This window comes from Brassica napus, unplaced genomic scaffold, assembly GCF_020379485.1.
Source record: "Brassica napus cultivar Da-Ae unplaced genomic scaffold, Da-Ae ScsIHWf_450;HRSCAF=686, whole genome shotgun sequence".
NCBI classification, from domain to species: domain Eukaryota; kingdom Viridiplantae; phylum Streptophyta; class Magnoliopsida; order Brassicales; family Brassicaceae; genus Brassica; species Brassica napus.
In genome coordinates, this window is record NW_026016527.1 from 1 (window position 1) to 22,047 (window position 22,047).

The 22,047-nt window shown below is 34.0% G+C and overlaps 3 protein-coding genes and 1 pseudogene across 4 annotated transcripts; 2 read left to right on the forward strand and 2 right to left on the reverse strand.

The window, feature by feature from the left end:
* The first annotated feature begins 775 nt into the window (after positions 1-775).
* Positions 776-2,666, forward strand: LOC125604017 (transcription factor MYB34-like). 2 transcript variants are annotated; one of them, XM_048774673.1, is made up of 4 exons: positions 792-964; positions 1,093-1,291; positions 1,409-1,538; positions 1,855-2,666. In XM_048774673.1, exons 2-4 carry the CDS (start codon positions 1,159-1,161, stop codon positions 2,537-2,539), a joined length of 948 nt encoding a protein of 315 aa, XP_048630630.1. In that variant the 5' UTR covers positions 792-964; positions 1,093-1,158; the 3' UTR covers positions 2,540-2,666. The 2 variants fall into 2 exon arrangements, with proteins under 2 accessions (XP_048630629.1, XP_048630630.1); XM_048774672.1 differs by having other exon boundaries at positions 776-1,291.
* Positions 2,667-6,337: 3,671 nt separating this feature from the next.
* LOC125604015 (glutathione S-transferase T3-like) lies at positions 6,338-7,391 on the forward strand. The gene is made up of 2 exons (XM_048774670.1): positions 6,338-7,142; positions 7,333-7,391. The coding sequence occupies exons 1-2, from the start codon at positions 6,338-6,340 to the stop codon at positions 7,389-7,391; spliced, it is 864 nt and encodes a 287-aa protein (XP_048630627.1).
* A 5,988-nt stretch (positions 7,392-13,379) lies between these two features.
* LOC125575702 (G-type lectin S-receptor-like serine/threonine-protein kinase RLK1) lies at positions 13,380-17,367 on the reverse strand. The gene is made up of 2 exons (XM_048774671.1): positions 16,210-17,367; positions 13,380-15,442 (listed from the first exon to the last, which is right to left on the reverse strand). Exons 1-2 carry the CDS (start codon positions 16,741-16,743, stop codon positions 13,493-13,495), a joined length of 2,484 nt encoding a protein of 827 aa, XP_048630628.1. The 5' UTR covers positions 16,744-17,367; the 3' UTR covers positions 13,380-13,492.
* Positions 17,368-17,450: 83 nt separating this feature from the next.
* On the reverse strand, positions 17,451-21,242 carry LOC125604016 (annotated as a pseudogene).
* Positions 21,243-22,047: the final 805 nt, after the last annotated feature.

A 22,047-nucleotide genomic window follows, 5' to 3' on the forward strand; every position in this document is an offset into this window, starting at 1 on the left:
CGCCGCTTCAGTAGCATCCTGTCGTCGAAGCCGTGCGGAACCGGTGGTGGAGTCGGTGGTTGAGCCTGTGTATATATTTGTGTGTATATGTGTATATATTCATAATTTGTAATTTAATTAATAGAAAAAATTTTTATGCATTTTTGATTTATTTTTAATATATATTTTTTAAAAAGACACGTTTTATCTAAGATTTGTTTCGTAGCTAAATTAGCCACAAAAATTTCATAGCAAATAGCTAAAGAGCTACTAAAATATTCGTAGCAACGCTGTGACAACTTGCTACGAGATTTGATACGATTGATTTTGGCTACAATGGTATAGCTACGATTTGTCGTAGCATTTTTTAGTTTTTTTTCTATATAGCTACGAAATTAGACTATAGCTACGAAGAATAACGTGGCTGATATTTTTTTACTAGTGTGAATAGTTTAGTTGCACACCTTTCTTGTATTGTATTGAATAGTTTTTAATGATAATAGTTTTATCATTCGATGAATGTAATAGATTTATTGTATTGTATCTCCAAAGTATCAATACAATCTTTTACACGAATCTCAATGTTCCTTTTTCTGAAGAAACAAACTAATACGGGCATGAGAATTAGAAGAGTGTCAGAACTCATGGATGCAATTCCGTGTGACCATGGCACACCTAGCATTGCACTACGATGACTCGGTGGTCTAAGCAAAGAAAATATTAAAAACGTGCTATCGCAACCATTCCTTTACAAAGTTATTGGAGTATTTTTTATTTCCCCTTATGTCAATTACGTTTTAATCATATATTTACGTGTGTCTCCTTTTCTCTATCTCGTAATTTACCTATATAAGAGAATCTCTCTATACTCTAATCTGTACGAAAGAGAAGAAGAGAGAGTAAAAGAACACCGTTTGTTCTTATTTTAAGAATCCGATATATAATGATAACACGTTCACGTGTTCCTCGTCAAAAGAGTGTCTCAGTGAGCACAATCTTCAAGTGTCTTTTGGTTTTGATCAAGCGTTCTATTAAATTCTCTTAGTCATTTTTTCTAATCTCTTTTCTTGTTAATTTCACTTAAGCGGTTTAAAAAGTTTCTTCCTTTCATAGGTCTCTAGCTAAGGTTTTATATCAAATAAATAAATAAAAGCAAGAATCAGTAAGAAAGAATCAGAGATGGTGAGAACACCATGCTGCAAAGAAGAAGGAATAAAGAAAGGAGCTTGGACTCCCGAGGAAGATCAAAAGCTCACTGCTTATCTTCAACTACATGGTGAAGGTGGATGGCGTACTCTCCCGGAAAAAGCTGGTAATTCTTTCTTATTTTTCCTTATCATATATAACGTTGAGTCATTAAGAATATTAATAATTAATTAACAGCTATTTTTCTCTTATTTTTTACAATGTATGTACAATATGTATGTAGGATTGAAGAGATGTGGGAAGAGTTGTAGGCTGAGATGGGCTAACTATCTAAGACCCGATATTAAGAGAGGAGAGTTTACTCCCGAAGAAGAAGACACTATTATCAAACTTCATGCTCTTAAGGGTAACAAGTAAGAATCTTTTCCTTATTTATTACTTTTTGTATTATATAATTCATCATTTAGTACTTTTAAATTTTAATGGTGTTTTTTTTCCTAGATGTCACCTTGAGTACATATTGTATTATAATATGGATTCATTCTCAACATAGTGTTCAGAATTTCAAACTAACTTGAAAAGTATTTATGTACTTAAACAAATCTTTTAAGTTTACTGTTTCCGCATAGCTTTATAAGGGTATTCAATTGTTTTTGGGATAAATTACTCAATCTATTTGTTTTCTGTTTTGGGCAATATAATAATTTCACCTGGTGCTGATTATTGAAGGTGGGCCGCAATAGCAACATGTTTGGCGGGACGAACTGACAATGAGATTAAGAATTATTGGAACACGAATCTCAAGAAGCGTTTAAAACAAAAAGGTATCGATCCAACCGCTCACAAACCGATCAATTCAACCGATCAAACCGGTTCAGAACCAAAACACCATAAACTCGGTTCATCCGGTTCCGCAAGGCTTCTTAACCGCGTTGCAAGCAAATACTCGGTCGATTCAAACCGGGATCTACTAACCGGAATCATCATAGGAAACTCCACAAACATCGCAGACGTTTCACAAAGTTCCGGCGACGTCGATTCTCCGACCAAGAATTCGACCTCCACGCTGCTCAACCAAATGGCGGCAGCGTCAAGCGGTTTCATATCGATTCAGAACAACACGTCGACCTCTCCCGGTTTCTCCGACAACTGTTCTTTCTCAGATGGTTTCACTGAGTTCTTTAGTAACGACGAGATCTCCGGTATGTATACCAACGTCGATAATGTTGGCCTTATGGAGGAGTTAAAGGATATTTTAAGCTACGGCGGTGCCGACCTTGGAGATATCAAAGACTCGCCCGAGGTTAACGTAACTGATGATATGGACTTTCTTGATTCTTGGAACAAAGATGATGATTTGGATTTGGAGAAGTTTGTAAGCTCGTTAGATTCCAAGATTGGTGTCTTTGTCTGAATCTAAAGCAAAATCAATTACACGTTGGTTTTCTTGATCGACTTCTGTAATGGATGTATGGCCCACGAGGCGGGAATAATATGATCTGTCGTAATAAAATAATAATAAAATAATTATTTCTCGTTAATTGTTTACAAAACCTATTTAAACATTCTATAAAACTTCAAGATTTTTTAATTATATGAAAATATACATTGATTTTATTGTTTACGAGATGCAACTAAAGAATTAATAGGTCCCTTGCAGATGATTAATAATCCAATGTAGAAACATGAAAACAATGCTATATAAAAACATGTCAAACAATCTCACAAAACATTGAATAACTAGTTTAGATAAATAGTTTTGATCAGAAGAGTAGTAGAATATCTGAATTCTTGTTAGCAGATAAAATTGAACCACGTAAACTTTTCTGTCTAAAATACTAAAGAACTAATTTAGTAGATCAGACACATTTTAATCATATTTTTAATATGCCAGTTAAATATAGCCAAACTTTTTAAAAAAATATAAAAACACATTTTAAAAATATTATGAATGATAAAAATAATAGAATAAGAAATTTTAACCAATTATCACCAGTTTTCATGGCTAATTGCTCTTTTAGCCTATACATCGATGGTAGAGTTGTAACAATAATGAGAAATATACCAACTATTAGAACCTTTCCAATTATATTTATTTTTCACTTCAAAATGAAGTTTCAAACAAGAAATGCACAAATTGTAAAATATAAAATGGAATTAGTTCATAATGAAGTTGGTACTACTCTAAAATGCTCCATTTTGGAGTAGAACATAAAGTAATCAACAAAAAAAATATTGTTTCATTTATAAAGTAAATCCATCTTTATTCTTTATATGGAATGAAAATGAAATGATGTTGAAGTATTTTTTTTACACCAAACTCTATTTTAGAGTAAAATATAAAGTGAAAAGAGAGATGCTCTAATAAAATAAAAATGAGTTTACTCTATAAATAGAGTAAGAACATCTCCAACCCCATTTTTTTTTTTTAATTCTAAAATGAAGTTTAAAGTAATAAATGCTCTAATCCTATTTTATTTCTATTCTATAATGCAGTAAATGAGTTTACTCTATAAATGGAGTAATATATTTATTTTTTTGTTCATTTAATTTAAAATAAAATAGAATATAGTAAAATTCAACTTCATTATAGAGTTACTCAATTTTTAAGAATAAAAAGTAATACATTGAAAATGCTTTAATACATCTATTTTTGTTGATTATTCGATTTTAATCTAAAATAGAGTAAACTTATTTCATTTTGAAAAAAACGTGTAAGATGTTCTTAGAATTGTGTTTGCCACAACCGGTTGTTGTTTTGAGCTGCTATCATTTCACCTACATCTTAAACACCTACCATCAGGGGACAAAAGTAATTACATGGCCCTATCATTTCTCTCAATTGTTTGGTTAAAAATGTCGACCCTTGTTTAATGGATTATTATGAAAATGGACGAAATAAGAAGCTGAATAATAATATATTTGATATAAAATTTTCAAAATTACTTGTATTATCAAATCAAGGGCCCCAAATATTTGTGACCTCTTAGGCTATTGATTATTTTCACAAGGTAAGTACGGCTTGATTAAACTCTTACGCTTTCCGTTTCAGTTTAATTGTTTTGTATAGTAAAATTTTTGTTTTTCAATATAAGTATCGTTTTAGAATTTTTTTAATGCAAAATTTATTAATAATATTTTCTAGTTTATTTTTCTATTGTTTGAAATATGGTTATATGTATAGATAATAATGTTTTTATTTTGAAAATATGCAAAATTAAATATTTTTTAAATTTATGTTTCTAAATCTAAAATGATAACTAAAATAAAATGAAAGGAGTATAATTATTGGTAATATTTTTATATTCGAAAATGAAAATTTACTGTAAAGATATCTGACTTACTCAAATCAATAATTGAAAAAAATTTGAAATGCTGAACTTATTATTTTAATTCTTCTGCTAGACTAGCATACTGCCCAAAACGTGAATCCTCACGTGCCGTATATAATATTCTTATATGACAGAAAGTTAACGTGATCGTCTACTATGACTACTTTTTGGGGGCAGATTCACGTGAATGCGTAATCTTTGTCGATTTTTTACACACAAATATATATATAGATATATATTACTACGGCACTAAGACCAGCCGCAACGCTGATCCTTAATGGATCCTTAGCGCCAAATCCGATGGTTATCGGAATAAAGAAATATTATTTAACCGAAATAATCCAAGGATCAATCCGTAAATAAGGATTTAACGGAGTTGATCCTTAGAGACGTGGCACGTTTTGGTTCGTCCGTCGGCTTTGTCATTCATACGTATCAAAAAAAAATTATTCATTTTCGACCAAAGGCGAGGAAAAAAAAACGTCTCGAGTGAAGGCGATATCAAAGGCGATTCGATCCATCCCGAAAAGAAGGTAAATCGTAGGGTGATTTTGTAGATTTATGCGTCAAGATTTGTTTTCTTTGTTGTTTTTCCTCAAATTAGGGTTAGGTTGTGAAGATTCAATCGATTTGTCTTTTAAAATTAGGGTTTCAATCGATTTGGGGTTTTCACTTGATTTAGGGTTTTCAATCTATTTTGTTTTGAAACGATTTGCGGATATTCTCGTTCAATTACAATATTCTTTGATGTTCTTATTTGTGTTAGATTACGGTTTATATGTGATTCATGTTTGCTTACGGTTTGCTCAATCCGTGCTCGTTTCTAAAGATTTGTGGTTGTTGTTGTTTATATCATCTTCGTTACTAAAAATCTTGGTTTTCTTTCAGGTTTAACCAATCATGGGACAAGACTATTCGTACAGCCAGCCGTCTTCGTCAGATGAGTTCGACATGACGTACCTTCTTGAAGCAGAGGCTGCTCTTTACGCGGATGAAGGACATAGTAGTTTCTCTGTTGGCGAGCCGGTTCGCAACCCACCTGAGGCTGATGATGGCATCCCAACGAGATGTTACTGTAGCAGTGAGGCTGCTATTGCAACATCTTACACGCGAAAAAATCCAGGGAGGTTGTACTACACGTGCGAGAATAGAGATGATGGGGGCTGCCACATATGGAAATGGTGGGATGTGGCAGTCACGGAGGAGGTGTTTGAGGTTCAGAGAGAACTCAGGCTGCTTAAGGAGCAAGGTTTCGAGAAGACCGTCTGTGAGCTCAAGAAGAACAAAGAGTCTACAAATGGCTATGCGTTGGAAGTTTGTGTAATGGTCTCCGTATTGGTTTTTCTAGGTTTGGCGCTTATGTTTGTCAATGGTACGTATCTCTCTTGAGTTTTTGTTTGTTCTTCATGATATTTTGTAAAACTTATGACAATTTGATCTAATGTTTATGCAGGAAGAGCTTCAAAGATGTAAACGAGAGTGTCGAGAAGCTCGAGTCTCTCTTTAGGTACGATACCACAACTGCCTAGTCTCTTTTCTAATAACTATAAACGAATAGTAGTGTATTTGTATTTGTATTTGTATTTGTATACCTCATAAATTGGTTCTAGTTTAGTAGAAGCTAGTTGTTTGGTTTCTCTGCATTGGTGGTAATTGCTAGTTAAGTAGAACCTATTTAGTTTGGTTTCTATCTTCATACCGCCATAGATTTGATTGTTTTAAATGGCTGTTACCGTGATTTGATTGGTGTTTAATGCAAGTAGTTAGCTTTCTACCTTCCTCACTGCTCGGTTTTAATTGGCTTTTAATGTTTGTTAGTTTAATCTTGCCTATTTAACTATCTGTGTTGCTATTAGAGTAACACAGAGCAATCTCTAAACATGGATAAACAAACTAGTTATGTAAACCTCAGCTTTAGTCAATCTCAGACTACAGTGGACCTTGAATCACCCGAACCTTATTGGTTCGGTACCCAAGGTCCTGATGAGTCAGTTCTCGAGTCTCCTCTCAACTCTGCTTTCGGCACTAGTGCCAAGGAGAGGAGGAAATGGTCCCCGAGGGAGGACAAAATCCTTATTGGTGCTTGGCTTAACACCAGTAAGGATGCGGTGGTGAGCAATGACCAGAAAGCTGGTCGCTTCTGGAAGAGGATTGTCGACTACTACAACAACTGCCCGCAACTGGTGGGAGCAACACCTAGAGAGCTGAATCAGTGCAAGCAGAGGTGGGCTAGGATTAACGAGCAAGTCAGCAAGTTCGTTGGATCATATGACGCGGCTCTGTGGGAGCAGAGAAGTGGTCAAAATGATGATGACGTGACGAAAGCTGCTCTAGAGTACTTCTTCAATCGTCACGGGACCAAGTTTGTCATGGAACATGCATGGAGGGAGTTGAGGCATGACCAGAAATGGGCCTCCACCTATGTGGGTAAGGACGGTGGGAATGAAAAGCGGAAACAAGTTGATATAGAAGAAGAAGTGGGAGAACCAGAGGGTAGACCTATGGGGATCAAGGCTTCTAAAGCTGCTGCTAAGAAGAAGAAGAATGGTAAAGAAGAGTCGTTGTCACAGATTCAGGCCATAATGGAGATGAAGTCAAAAGTGTCAAAGCAGAAGTTGCTTGAACGTCTACTTAGCAAAAAGACCCACTCACTGAGATGGAAACATCTCTTAAGCTCAAACTCAGGTCTGAGATGTTATGAGGTTAGGTTGCATAGTTAGCGTTCGTATTCAACCTATGTGTCGAGTAGTTACATGTTGTTTGATTGCATAGTTAGCTGTATTGAACCTATGTGTGGAGGAAAAGTAATAACTCTTGTCTTTCTTTCAGTTTAATGTGTTGAGCAAAAGTAATAACTATGTGTGTACTCTTTCAGGTTCAGCAGTAGGGTCACGGGTGTTGCAATGCACGGGTGAAGATTGTCACGGGCTGTGAAGAACTCAAAGTCACGGGTGCTTCTGTTTTTCTAGCATGTGAAGATTGTCACGGGTGCTTATGTTTCACGTTAATGTAGTATAAGTAGTAGTCATTGTTGTTTAAACTATGTATCTCGTTCTCCTATGCACTTTCATCATTCTAACTTTGAAAATTATTATATCCATAAAACCGGACATCTAGCCAAAGTTAATTGAATATCAAAGTATATATAATCCATTTATCAGTGTCTGGCCAGATAATCAAATGTTTAATCGATTCTAGCAAATCGTAAGTTTTGTTTTATCACCCCCAAACTAGGCCTGAGACTTTTATCCGAGATTCGGATTCGATCCGAGATTCGATCCAGATCCGATCCGAAAATCCGGATATCCGGAAGGGCCGAATCCGGAATCCGGATCCGGATAGTAAAATGTTGGATCCGGATCCGCATATCTTAATTTTTAGTCCGAATATCCGGATTCGTAAGTTTTATTAATAACTATTTCAAAAATAGTAATATCTATATATAAAAATTAATTTTAGTTAATATATTTTCATTTTTATAATAGTATATATAAAATTTATGTAAATTTTGTAAACATAGAAATAATTAAAAACATTTTATATATTTTTATTTTTAAATTATTTTTAATATTTTATATATATTAATATTATTTTTTATTTAATTTAAAGATCCAAATCCGGATCCGGATATCCGCCGGATATTACAATTTTTAAAAAGATATCTGACACCCGGATATCCGAGAACCCCTGATCCGGATAAAGATAGTAAAATTATGGATCCGCCAGATAAGGATCCGGATCCGGATACCTTAAAATTGCCAGGATACCCGATCCGTTCCAGACCTACCCCAAACACTGGTGTACCAAACTAAATACTATAAATAGTTATTAAACTCTCTACCCATCCCAATCCTCCAGCATATATCAAGTTGACCATATATATCATCCTCTTTATTTTTTGAACTGGCTTTCATATATCATCCTTTGAGCACAAGGATACATTTTACCATCCATCATAATCTGAAAGGTGCAATTTTATCATATAATATGTCAATTTAATCATCTCAAGAAATTGGGGTAGGTGACTTCTTTCGATAATCTAATTTGTCCCAAGACTCCCAACAACTCCCAAATGCCCAATGAGCTATTTATTATTTTTGGTCTCTTACCTTTATTGTTTGTTCGTACTCTCTAAGTTATCACCTTCACTTACGCTGTTACTATTTATGTAGGTTTGAAAACTATGTAATGTTTTTTTTTGTTAAAAAAACTTTGTAAAGTTTAGTTTTATGATTTAGAATTTAGGTATCTAATTTTATGGCAGTGGTTGACGATGAAAGTTATTATGATAATGTTGTACATGATATTTTTTCAAATAAAGGATTAAACTCATGTCTATTAAAGAACCAGACCTAATTTCTGGATAGAAAGTGTAAATTCTGGATAGAAAGTGCAGTCTACAACAGGTTATCTTGCGAGTATTCATGCGGACGGATCTGCAGCTCTTGTGAACAGAACAATGTGATTTAATTTCTGCAAGAAGATAATTAAATCCATAATGTGTTAGCATCCAGAACCCGTCTACTACCGCTGGACCATAAGTTTTAAATAAAACTTATGGTTAAATTTTTGCTAAATGCCTGGTACACATTTATATTACCAAAAACCACTTCGATTTTAAAAAAAAATCGGGACAATGTATGTAGAGAATAACAACATTTCAAACATTAGAAAAATACTTACAAAATTTTCAAAATGTAATTTTATAAACTTTATTAAAATTTATATTTAGAAAATTCAAAAGTTCAAAGACTTTAACAAGTTTCCGGTAGTCTGAATTCTTGTTTTGCTCATAGCCGGACGTGATGCGTATAAGGCCCATTGCCACTTGTTCCTTTTTACAGCGCGTGTTTAATGCATTTTTTTTATGTAAGGAAAAGACAAATTGTTAGTTAGTAAATCAAGATTGAGAAAAGTCACTGTCTATTATTTCTAGTCCCATATATATTAATACTGAAACATTTAAAAAATTATAACATGTAATTTGTACTAATTAATAAAATATTATGCTGAGTTGACACGTAATTGAAATACTAATTTTGCTTACACGGCGGCTTGAAAATCAATTGAAAATTTTGTTGGTCCAAAATTAAATTGTTAGAAAATGTTATATTGTATAGTATGTCCATTATGAACCATTCATTTATAAAATTGAAATTGTTATATACTCTTTCCTTAAATAAAAGCTACGAAATAACCTAATGTGATTAAAATATATATGTCAATTAATGATTTTAAATAATAAAGATTTGCTAACAATCTATATACTTTCTATCATTTTTTTAATTATTTATTATTAAAATAAATTACACAATTACATTAATCATATAATAAAAATTTAGATTTTTATTTGTAGATGCTGTATTTTGAATTTTTCAAAACGAGTATAAATTACTAAAACTGTTAAAAGTCTCACATAAATTTTTGTGATCAAGGTTTAATTTTTTTTCTATAATATGATACAATGATTATAAAATCATATGAATAATTTTTTTTTATTTTTATAGGTGTTTATGTTAATATATATATTGAAAAGTTAATATTTTGATTTTGAAATCTTCATTTTTTTAAAAAAGATTATAAATTATTGAAACCACTAAACATTTCACATTAAAAAAAATCATTGGTGAAATATTTTGTTACACAAATATGCAAATAATCATAAAATCATATGACTAGAAACCTCATTTAATAAATATCCATATTAAAAGTATACTATATATATATATATTAATATCATTTAAATTTAAAACTATATCATATACGATAGATAAAATTAATTGTTTTGAATTATTTACCCTAAAATGATTGTGAGGAAACAAGAGTGGTCGTTTGATTTATATGTACACGTCAATTGATTACATAATAGTAATTGATTTCTTAGTTAGTTAATATATAATAATTATTTTATTATTTCATAATATGCAGAAAAATATAAAATAAGTAATAAATATAAAATATAAAATATTTATTTTGCACAAGGCGCTGATCTTAACCTAAATATGTATCTTTTTTATAATTTTAAATCTTAAACATTTTCTAAATTTGAGGCCAAAACAAAATAACGAAATGAAAATAAAATAAAAAATCAATATTTGTATCGAGCAATAACCAAAATGAAAAAACAAAACAAAAATGAGAAAAATATTGAAGATATATAAGATTGGCACGTGAACGTAAACTTCTCATAACCATAATTAACTTTTAAATTGCTAAATCATGATATAAAACCGAGATGACATAGTTTCATTGTAACCAAATAGTAGACCTGAGATTCTTAAGCCTAAACGTTAGGTTCTTATGCGATAAGTAATTTTTTGACCTAAAATATTTTTTTTAATGGAATCAGCTCATTAGTAAACAAATTATGTAATTAACAAAAAAAAAATTAAAAAATTGTTTAATGGCAAAAAAATATTAATTGGGTCAAAAATATAAATTTTATTTTTCCATTCAATATTTCTTAAATAATTTTCATATAAATTCACCATGCGCAAGCCGCAAGTTTTATCCTAGTAATCATTATTTTTAATCAAATTAAAAAAAAAATAATTTGCACCTTTTAAGTATTTCTGTTACCATTTTAGTAAAAATTATTTTTCAAGTGTAGTATGATATTACAGCACACTATGTCACTATGAAAGATGTATGGGAAGATTTTAGAAAATTTAAATATGAAATAAAACTAATTAACATAACAAATGAATGGCATGATCGTTGATAAAAAATGAATAGTATGATGTAATTCTGTACACATTCAAGGTTAGTTTATAATATACGAAATTGCCTACACTAGCACGTTTCTAATACTGTCTATATTAACCACATTTAACCTTATTTCTTAAAGACGTAAATAGAAACTTATAAAATTTAGGGTTAATTAATCTAAACTTATGGTTTAGATTTTGAGGGGTGAGGTTATGGAGAGTGGAGTTTTGGAATGTGAGATTTAAGATTTTAATAAATATATAAGTAAATACTGATTTTTTTAAAAAAAAATTAAAAATTAGATTTAAAAATAATTTTCAAATTTCAAAACAAAATTGGAAAAAAACAAAAAAATCGAAAATATTTTAAAAAAAATCAAAAGTATTTTTTTTAATAAAAAAGTTTGAATTTCAAAACGTATAATTCAAGAATTATAAAAAGAAAATTTACTTTAAAAAAATAATTACTTATATTTATATATACATATAAAGCAATGATATAATGATTTTTTGCCTCTTTAATAAAAAAAGTATTTGTGAAGATGTCTTTTTAATGAAAGTAAACATGAATTGCAGTACAAAACTTGTGGTAAATTTGAAATTATCCCTTATAATATTGCTGAAGCGTATAAATGATATTTGGAAAATAATATTATTTGATGAAAAAACAAAACATACACTATTGGTATCTCAATTATTTTGATTCTTGATCTGATTTTGATATCATACTTTTATGTCTCCCACTTGATTAGGTATATAAAGTCCCTCGTTCTTTCTGTCGAATAATAACTAATGAAGTATATTTAATACATTGTAGTGGTTAGAAGATGTATAGGATCGTGTAATCTTGTATTCTTATAGTTTGTTTTAGACGACAACGCGATTTGATATGAGTAGGATGATTTCATTTATGTTTTTACAATGAAAAGCATATATTCCTTAAATCGTATTTTAAAACAACAGTTAGATGTTATTACATCTTTTAATTTAATTCCATTTATATACATTGTATGCTTATGTTAACTCACATCTTCAAGAGAAAAAGTATAATATGTTTTTTTTTGTAAAAGATAAAGTATAATATGTTGGCATGTTGCAATATGACAGATTCTAAAACTGTATTTAGAAAAGTCAATTTTATCTATACTATTACTTAGGAAATGATTTAGCTTATTTGTCGTGATTTCCATGATAACTCTATATTAAAATATGTTTTAAAAATTATAGTATATATATCGGTAAAATAAGTTAATGTTTATTAATTATCTTAAATATCATGATAAATATATATATTAACATAAAAATTTATTAATTATACTATAAGCTGAGTCATTAATTTATTAATAGTCAAATTGGCGTACCTGTGTTCCATGACTAAGTTAAAACCTAATAAAAACATGACAAATAAACAAAATTGACTAAAATCATGGAAAACATGACAAATAAGCAAAATCAAAATAATTATATATCTAATTACATATTTTATAGTTATATTATTTAAATTAATAAATTATGGACTCAACTAAAAACTATTATAAATTAATGACTCAGCTTAAACCTAATTAAAACATGACAAATAAACAAAATTACCTAAAATCATGGAAATCATCATAAATAAGCTAAATAAATTCATAAATAATAGTATAGATTAATTAATATTATCATCATATCATCTGGATGTCAAAAAAAAAAAAAGTAAAATGAAATTGATGTTTGCTGCTAAAAAGTAATTTCGTATTATGCATTAATATATCATCATCATCTGACAAATAAATCGTGCTCAAAGGCCAGTTAAAAAAAAAGGTGCTCAAACTTGTTATGATAATGTTCACGTTTTAGAATTTTGTGGTAAGAGATTCCTTTTCTAATAAACTGGTATTAATATGAATATGAATCATGACTACATCAATTTATTCGGCAAATTAAAAGAATAATCAAATCAACGATACTAGCTTTTCTGCTTCAACTCAGCTCCACATGATATTCAGTTCAACTCAGCTCCGCATGATATTCAGAACCTATAAAGCAGTTCAAACTAATTAGTATTAAATAGAAGTGCAGCTCACTTGTTTGAGATATTAAACAGTTCAAAAAATAATCAAATCAATCTTTGAGATATTTATTTTTCTTTGGGAACAGATATGATATTAATAATTAAACATGATTAAACGTGTTTGATGTTAAACTATAGTGTGGTTTATAGAAGTCGTTGATGTATGTTTGACATATGATTAACGTTGGAAGGGTCTAATTACAAAGTATAAAAGTCGTTGATACAAAGTCTCTAACTACGCAACACAAATAAATCAAACACGTGACACAGGAAGATTAATTAGACATAGACTCAGCACAGGTGAACGTATTATAGGGAGAAGGGTTTGGAGGATCATTAACTTGAGCCACGCCTTCAAGCATCTGTGTTACGTTTCTCATGTTAGGCCTCTTCCCTGGCTCTTCTTGTATACACCATATCCCTATTTTCACATATCTCTCCACCAAGTCCATATTGTCTAATGCCTCTAAATCTTCTTTGATTAGATCTTTCAACCTCCTTTGTCGGAAACAGTCGTACGCCCAATCTATAAGAATCACATTATCCTCTAGATCAACAGCTTTCTTGCAGCACACGATTTCCAAAAGCATGACTCCGTAGCTATAGACATCGACTTTGGATGTAATGGGACTGTTCCTGAACCACTCTGTCGCCACATAACCCTTTGTTCCGCGGATGTTGGTGAGCGTATGCGTTTGGTTTATCATCAGAAGCTTGGCTAAACCAAAATCCGAGATCCGAGGATTGTTATGCTCGTCTAGAAGAATGTTCTGCGGTTTTATATCGCAATGTATGATCTGCTCGCTGCACTCTTCGTGTAGATACAAGATCCCACGTGCAACCTCAACCGCGATTCTCCTTCTATCTTCCCAGCTAGGTCTTGGACGCCTGAAGAGAAAACCGGCTAACGTCCCATTAGGTAAGAGCTCGTAAACGATCAAACGGCTCTGCCCTTCGTCGCAGAAGCCAATTAGCTTCACTAGGTTCTTGTGGTGGATCTGACCAATCACTTTGACCTCATTCTTGAACTCTTTCTCGCTTTCTTGCGCAACACGGTCTAGTTTCTTGACAGCCACGTTGACTTCAGAATCACCTGAAACTTTTAAAACTCCTTTGTACACGATCCCGAACGCTCCTCTTCCGAGCTCTTCCACGAAATCTCCTGTAGCCACCACGAGATCTCTGTACGTAAAGACTCTCAGATTCAAGTCAGTAGCCGTAGCAGCACCACTATATCTTCTTTGGTTCGGTTTTTTCGCCATCCTCTTCTTGTTTCTGTTCATATAAAGCAATATGAAGTTCACCAAAGCTGAAGTTCCAAGCAGAACAGAACAAGTGATGATCAACCAGTCACGGCCTTTGCCTCTTCGTCCAGTATTTGGAACACCCGCAGTGAGTTTTCGAACCTTAATGAAAGTATCGCTTCCACCGGTCGGAGATCTGTGACCATAAGACAAGGGAAACTTCTTCTTCCAACAAATTGTTCTGAAAACAACCGCAGCACAGAAACAGTCGTTAAGACAAGAAGCTTTACATCTTTCTTCATCGTAGTTTGAGTACTTCTTGTAATCACCAGACGGCCAATTAGTCTTCTCCAAAGTAACAAACTCGTAGAGACTTACATCAGTTTGGTTACTCTTCGCTCCACAACTATGCATCTCAAAATCTGGCTTGCAATCACCATAGCTATCACTAGGATCACTCAACACAAACCTCTCAGGACATTGACATCTTGGCCTTTGGTTATCTCCTAAACTGCATATATTATTAAACCCACAAGCCAAGTTCCCAACCTCGTTAGCAGCAAGGTCCGTTCCAAAGCCTTTTGCGCATATATTCTCAGGCTGAGACCAAGCCCATCTCCACCCACCATCTCCTCCCTTGGGATGGTAGTACTGAGCAAAAACACCGTCGAAATGTAGAACAGCACGGTGGTAGAAGTCTTTAGAAGATACGGGAACGTCTTCTTTGAGATAGAATCTCGAGTTGTTCCTTTGAAGAATATACATGTAGCCTGACTCGTTGAAAACTAGCTGAGTCCCGGGGTTTTGATTCTTTGTGTTACTTGCGTAGTACGCAAAGTTTATATCGGATTCTAAAAGCGTCTCGGGGTTGAGAGTGAGAAGCCGTAGATCTCCATCGTTACCTAGATGTAGTCTGTATCTTCCTTTGCTGAAGCTTGTCTCCGTCAGGCGAGATGAGAGGTTCCTTCCAACTTCCATGCCCTGCATCATCATCAACATCCAATGGCGGAGGGAGAAATTTTTGTGACATGGGTCAATATAAATATAAACATTAAATATTATGCTTTACAAACATATCAAGTGCAATAACAAGAAGCTGAATCTGTATCACGGGGGTCATACGTACGTAGCATAAATTAAAATACTCCACTATACACCACTAATTAACTATGTAAACACCAACAAAATAAAAGTCATGTGGGTCAAGTGACCCCCCCTCCCAATGAATTGGCTCCGCCACTCTCAACATCGATCCTTAACATACAGCTTTTGACGACGAGAGTATAAAGGAGACTTATGATATTAGTTTACGTAATTGAATTGTGTCAAACTTAATGTCTAGTGTTTATGAGATAAGCTTTGTCCCGTTATTTGTTGCAGATGTTATTTATATCAATAATAGTTTTGTAAAATTGTAATTAAACGTCTTTAAAAATCAAAACCAATTGGTAATGAATGCATGCATTGATATCTTCTAAAACAATTTGAAACGCATGCATGGAGTATTACTCTAGTTTTAATCTTATTTTGTTTAAGTTTTAGTTGTGTAATTCCTAATAAGTTCACAATCTTTTATATATATATATATATATTTTTTTTTTATTTATTTATTTAAAGTAAACAGTCTATATGTTCATGTTTTATCTAATGGGAAAATGACATTCTAACTTGTAAACACGCAGACAAAAACAAAATGCTATATTCAGGTAGAGGTAATATCTGAGATTGCATAACAAAGATTAAAGTACCTGAGTAGGTAACAGAGTGTCGGTAGGATTTGCGAAGCTAGACCACAAAAACTCGCCGGAATCTTCTGTTGTTTCGCTTAACAGACCGAAGTTTCCAGCGTCATTTATGCGCCCTTGAGAAACAGAGCCATTACTTGGAGGAAGTGAAGAACTCCAGAGCTGTTGACCTCGAGGGTCAGTCAGAACCAAACCACGATCTGCGGTTAGTGTAACGTTCGAACCAGCAGGGACGAGGCCGGTTGTCGTATTGACTGCTTGTGCATGCCACACGATGGTTTTGTCAGGAATCTTGTCGAACCAAACGGAGAGAGTGAAACCATCGTTAGGTTGGATCTTGCGGAACCCGAAAGCAAAGTCACCGGAAGGGGAACGCCATGAGCTAGAGAATTGTTGGGACTCTGAAGCTGTGAGAGATTCTCCGACAGGAATAGATCCATTTATGATGTTCTGAGATGAAACTGTCAAGATAACACAAAGTGTTTGTAGTTGCAGGACAAGAAAAATATGGATTATCGAACACGAGAGGAATCCCATTTTGGTGAGGCAAAGATCATGAGATTATATGTATATATATAGATGAATCCCATTTTTCTGAAGCAAATAATGAGATTATATTTATTATTTTTATATGGTTTTAAATTGATTTGGTCGTTACTATTGAACGTAGAAAAAGTGTAGGAAGACTTGCTGAATGGTTTTTTTTGGTTGAGAGTCAATGGAGCAGATTTTGAAGAGTCAACTGAGCTTTTTTTTATCCATACAGCTCTGAATATGTGCTCAGACTCTATAGAGTCTTTTAACGTGTGGAATAAACTGCGTACAAGTGTGTGGTTATTGTAGTTTGTATGTTTAATAAGACATTTCTCAATTGTAAACGTAAATGACTTTTGCTTCCCTAGGTTTTCTGAATAGCAAAAGATATTATCTTTATCTATATAAGTTGGGATATCAAATGCAAAGCTTAAACTAATCATCCTGTTAATGGAAAAGTCGTATTTTCTTACCAACCACTATTATATAAAATTAAGAGACATCAATCATGATCTTTTCAACTTTACTATTGTAACACCAGTAAATACTTGAGACTAACAGGTCAATAATGTATTATATTTGTGTGTTTCAATTTTTTTTTTTGTTGTATATGGTATTTGGTATTATGCAACTTCTTTAAATAAATGATGTGCATCATCAAAGATAATAACATATATTAAAAAAAAAAAAAAAAAGATAATAACAAGATGTTGATCCTTTGAAATGTAACTCATTTTTGTGATTCACATTTTCCCTTTACGGTACACATTTTTCCTTTACGGTACACATTTTTCCTTTACACCCATTACACTGGACCACAAGACAGATACTCATCACAAGACAATACACTATAAGGACAAGGGTTTGGAGGATCACGAACTTGAGTCACACCTTCAAGCATCTGTGTAATATTTCTCATGTTAGGTCTCAATCCTGATTCTTCTTGTATGCACCATATCCCTATTTTCACATATCTCTCTACCATCTCCATGTCCTCAATCGCCTCCAAATCGTCTTCGATTAGATCCTCCAACCTCCTGTCTCGGAAACAATCGTAAGCCCAATCGATGAGAATCACGCTTTCATCAAGATCGACGGCTTTCTTGCAGCACACGATTTCTAAAAGCATGACTCCGTAGCTATAGACATCTACTTTGGATGTAATGGGACTGTTCCTGAACCACTCAGGTGCAACATACCCTTTTGTTCCGCGGATGTTGGTGAGCGTATGCGTTTGGTTCATCATCAGAAGCTTTGCTAGACCAAAATCCGAGATTCTAGGGTTGTAAGACGCATCTAGAAGTATGTTCTGTGGTTTTATGTCGCAATGTATGATTTGCTCTTTACAATCTTCATGTAAATACAATATTCCGCGAGCAATCCCAACAGCGATTCTCTTCCTATCTTCCCAGCTCGGTCTCGGACGCCTGAAGAGAAAATCGGCTAGTGTCCCGTGTGGTATGAACTCATAGACTATCAAACGGCTATGTCCTTCGTTGGAGAAGCCAATCAGCCTCACTAGATTCTTGTGATGGATCTGACCAATCACTCTAACCTCATTCTTGAACTCTTTCTCGTTTTCTTGAGCAACACGGTCTAGTTTCTTGACAGCCACGGCAACTTCATCACCACCACTAATTGTTATAAATCCTTTGTAAACGATCCCAAAACCTCCTCTTCCAAGCTCGTCCATGAAATCTCCTGTAGCCACCACGAGCTCTCTGTATGTAAAGACCCTCAGATTCAACTCAACTGCGGTAGATGTCGCGGGACCGATATCTCTAGCTTGACTCCGTTTCTTCTTCCTCTTATTCATCCTTCTATATAGAGCAAGTAATATGAAATTAAAAAGAGCTGAAGTTCCAAGCAAAACCGAACAAGCGATGATCAACCAGCCGCTGTTTCTCCCTCTGTATCTGGTAACTGGAACATCCACAACGCCTTTTAAAACCTTAATGAGTGTATAGCTATCACGTCGATCATCGTGATTACCATTAGGTGCTCTCTGTCCAAAAGACAATGGAAACCTCTTCAACCAACATACTCGATCATTTCCGTAAACAACAGCAGCACAGAAACAGTCGCTAAGACAAGCATTTCTACACGTGTCTTCATCATAGTTTTTGTACCTCTGGTAATCCCCGTACGGCCAGTTCGTGCGGTCTACACGCATAAGCTCGTAAACATTAACATGCACGTTTTCAGTTTTGTTATTCTCTGGTCCACAAGTCTGCATCTCAAAATCCGGTTTGCAGTCACCGTACTCGTCACTAGGATCCATCAAGGAGAACTTCTCGGGACACTGACACTTCGGCCTCTGATCATCACCCAAAATGCATATACTATTAAACCCACAAGCTACATTACCAAGAGCTTCTTCGGAGCTCTTCTCACATATATTATCCGGCACAGCCCAAGCCAACTCCCACCCGTTGCTCCCCTGCTCTTTGGAGTGATGGTACTGAGCGAAAACCCCGTCGAAATGTAGAACGGCGCGGCGATATACGTCTCCAGAGGATACGGGAACGTTTTCTTTGATACCAAATCTTGTTGCGTTATCGCTTCGTAAAACATACATGTAGCCTGACTGGTTGAAAACTAATCTAGTCCCGGGGTTAGGTTCCGTCGTGCCGCTTTCGTAGTAGGAGAAGTATACATCTGTTTCCGCTAGAGACTTGGAGTTGAGAACGAGAAGTTTAAGATCTCCGTCGTCACCTAGATGTAGCCTGAATCTTCCTTTCTTGAAACTTGTCTCCGTTAGGCGAGATGAGAGATTACTTCCAATCTCTATACTCTGCATCATCACCGAGTCTATATATGCTTACAATAACGTATGAAATACTATTGGGTGTAACTGGTAACAACTAAAAGGAATATATGGAATGATATGAATTATAATTTCTGGAATTTAATGGAATGGAATCAACATTCCACTTATTCCAAAACGTTTTTGATTTGGAATGATTTTTCAAATGATAGTTATTTTTTTTTCTGGAATGTTATGGAATGAAATGGAATACACATGCATTCCATTTTTTAGTTGTAACTGGTGAATTTTTTTTTGGAATGCACATGAATCAAGCATTCTGGAAGTTTTTATTCCAAAAAACTGCATTCCAGTTGCAGCCTATGGTTTTATGTGAAACTTAAAAAAAAAAGATAACATGGTTATTTGACAAAAAATATATATCATTGTTTCTTTTCATCATTCAAAATTTTAATAAGAAAACCCTAGACAAAAGTATCTGCCTCAAGTTTGCTTATAAACCATGGAAGCTATATATGGACATTAGTTCCATAATCTCGCTCATACTCATAAACAGTATTTAGATATATTCCTATTTAAAGAATGAAATTCCGTACCAAAAGTGTTTTGACTCTGGGGCACAAGGTTTTTACTCACCCTAATTATTAACTTTTTTTATTGAATTATTAATTATACTACCCGTCGGTTTTGAAGTTAGTTATCATGAGAAAATTGACTCACCTGAGTAGGCAACAGAGTGTCGGTGGGATGATCGAAGCTCAACCACAAATCTTCGCCGGAATCTTTGCTCAGCAACCGGAAGTTTCCGGCGTCGGTTATGAGCCCTCGAGAAACAGAGCCACTACCTGGAGGAAGTGAAGAAATCCAATGCTGTTGACCTCGAGGGTCTGTGATGACCAGACCGCGATCTGGTGTTAATGTAACCTTTGAACCCTCAGGGACAAGACCGGTGGTTGTGTTGACTGCTTGTGCGTGCCACACGATGGTTTTATCAGGAATCTTGTCGAACCAAATGGAGAGAGTGAAACCATGGTTAGGCTGGATCTTGCGGAACCCGAAAGCAAAGTCACCGGAAGGGGAGCGCCATGAGCTAGAGAATTGTTGGGACTCTGAAGCTGTAAGAGATTCTCCGACAGGAATAGATCCATTTATGATGTTTTCAGACGAAACCAGAAGTGTTTGTAGTTGTAAAACAAGAAAAAGATAAATCATCGAACAAGAGAGGAATCTCATTTTACTGAATGATCTTGAGATATATTACACAAGATTTATAATATATATAAGGTTAATATTTCGTTAATACTGAACGTATAAAAGGGTTAAGAAGACTCATCGAACGTTTTTCTTTCCATAAGTCAATGTATCAGTTTTTCAAGAGTCAACTGAGTATTTTCCTCCATGCAAATATATGGTTTACAAGCTTTCAAAGGAAAAAAAAGGTCTACAGCCATATAACGTGTGTTGTAAATAAGAGTACAAAGTGTAGTTATATATTTATTATGATAGGACCATTTATGAATTTTAAACGTAAAAGACTTTTGTTTCCTCGGGTTGAAGTTTGAATGGGAAAAACTTTTTTTTTGGACAAAAAGACTATGATTTTAAAATCGGGATATTAAATTGTTGTTCAAAGTACTCTTCATGCTATATATCAGGTATTTTGAATGGCAAAAAACTTGTAATATTTCCGATAGATTGAAATATTATAATTAAACATACGTTAAAAAAAATATTCAAGTATTCTTCATGCTCTATCGACAAGTCAAATGTTTTTGTCAAATGCCTCCATCTGACAAACCTCTTGATTGATTCCACATTCAAAGATTCGAATCATGTCTTTCAAGTTTCAACTATAAACTTAAGCTATTTTTTTTTAGTAAAAATGTTAAGTTTATTACCATTTTCAATTTAGACAGAATTTACAAAGATCACAAGAAGCAGATTTGCAGAAAAATTAAATCTAAACACAACAACAAAAAACGGAAATTGAAAAAACGGAGGAGACCCCAATCACGCACAACATCGAATACATAGCATTGCCTTGACTGAAGGGAGAGGAAGCAAAGTTGCCTAATGCAACCGTTGAATGAAGCAGGCCGCTTTAAGCCCAGGAGCACGAACCCGGTAGATTGGCCCCATACCCGGTGTCCGCCTCAGAAGATGAGCGGCCAAGTCACCCAAACCTCCAAACCGGGAAGGCCACCACGCTCAGACACCGCCGCTGTTGGTTCTCACACGTGCGTGCGTGTGGGTTCTCAATGGTAAACTTACGCTATTACCATTGAGTCCAACCGTCTAGCTAGCTATCAGCATATACAAAGAAAAATCTTAAATTTAATTTGTTATAAATTTGCTATGGAATAGATCTTTCCTAAATCCGTTATCGGTTCTAGGTGAAAGTTGGTTTCTAAAGTTATGGTTTTCTTTTTTAGTTGTAGTTTCTTAGCTTCTGGGTTTGTCCGGTTAATGACTCCGGTTTCTATCCGGCTTATGTATCTCGTGGCCAGTGCCGTGCTTAGAACAATCGGGGCCTAAGGCAA

Bases quoted from the DNA above. Each gene is read 5' to 3' on its own strand.
- LOC125575702 (XM_048774671.1), bottom strand. From the start codon at position 16,743: ATGGGATTCCTCTCGTGTTCGATAATCCATATTTTTCTTGTCCTGCAA. The intron at 15,443-16,209 runs GTACTTTAATCT...ATGATGATGCAG, and splicing joins ACACTCTGTTACCTACTCAG to GGCATGGAAGTTGGAAGGAA.
- LOC125604017 (XM_048774672.1), top strand. From the start codon at position 1,159: ATGGTGAGAACACCATGCTGCAAAGAAGAAGGAATAAAGAAAGGAGCT. The intron at 1,292-1,408 runs GTAATTCTTTCT...ATATGTATGTAG, and splicing joins TACTCTCCCGGAAAAAGCTG to GATTGAAGAGATGTGGGAAG. The intron at 1,539-1,854 runs GTAAGAATCTTT...TGATTATTGAAG, and splicing joins CATGCTCTTAAGGGTAACAA to GTGGGCCGCAATAGCAACAT.
- LOC125604015 (XM_048774670.1), top strand. From the start codon at position 6,338: ATGGATAAACAAACTAGTTATGTAAACCTCAGCTTTAGTCAATCTCAG. The intron at 7,143-7,332 runs GTCTGAGATGTT...GTACTCTTTCAG, and splicing joins TCTCTTAAGCTCAAACTCAG to GTTCAGCAGTAGGGTCACGG.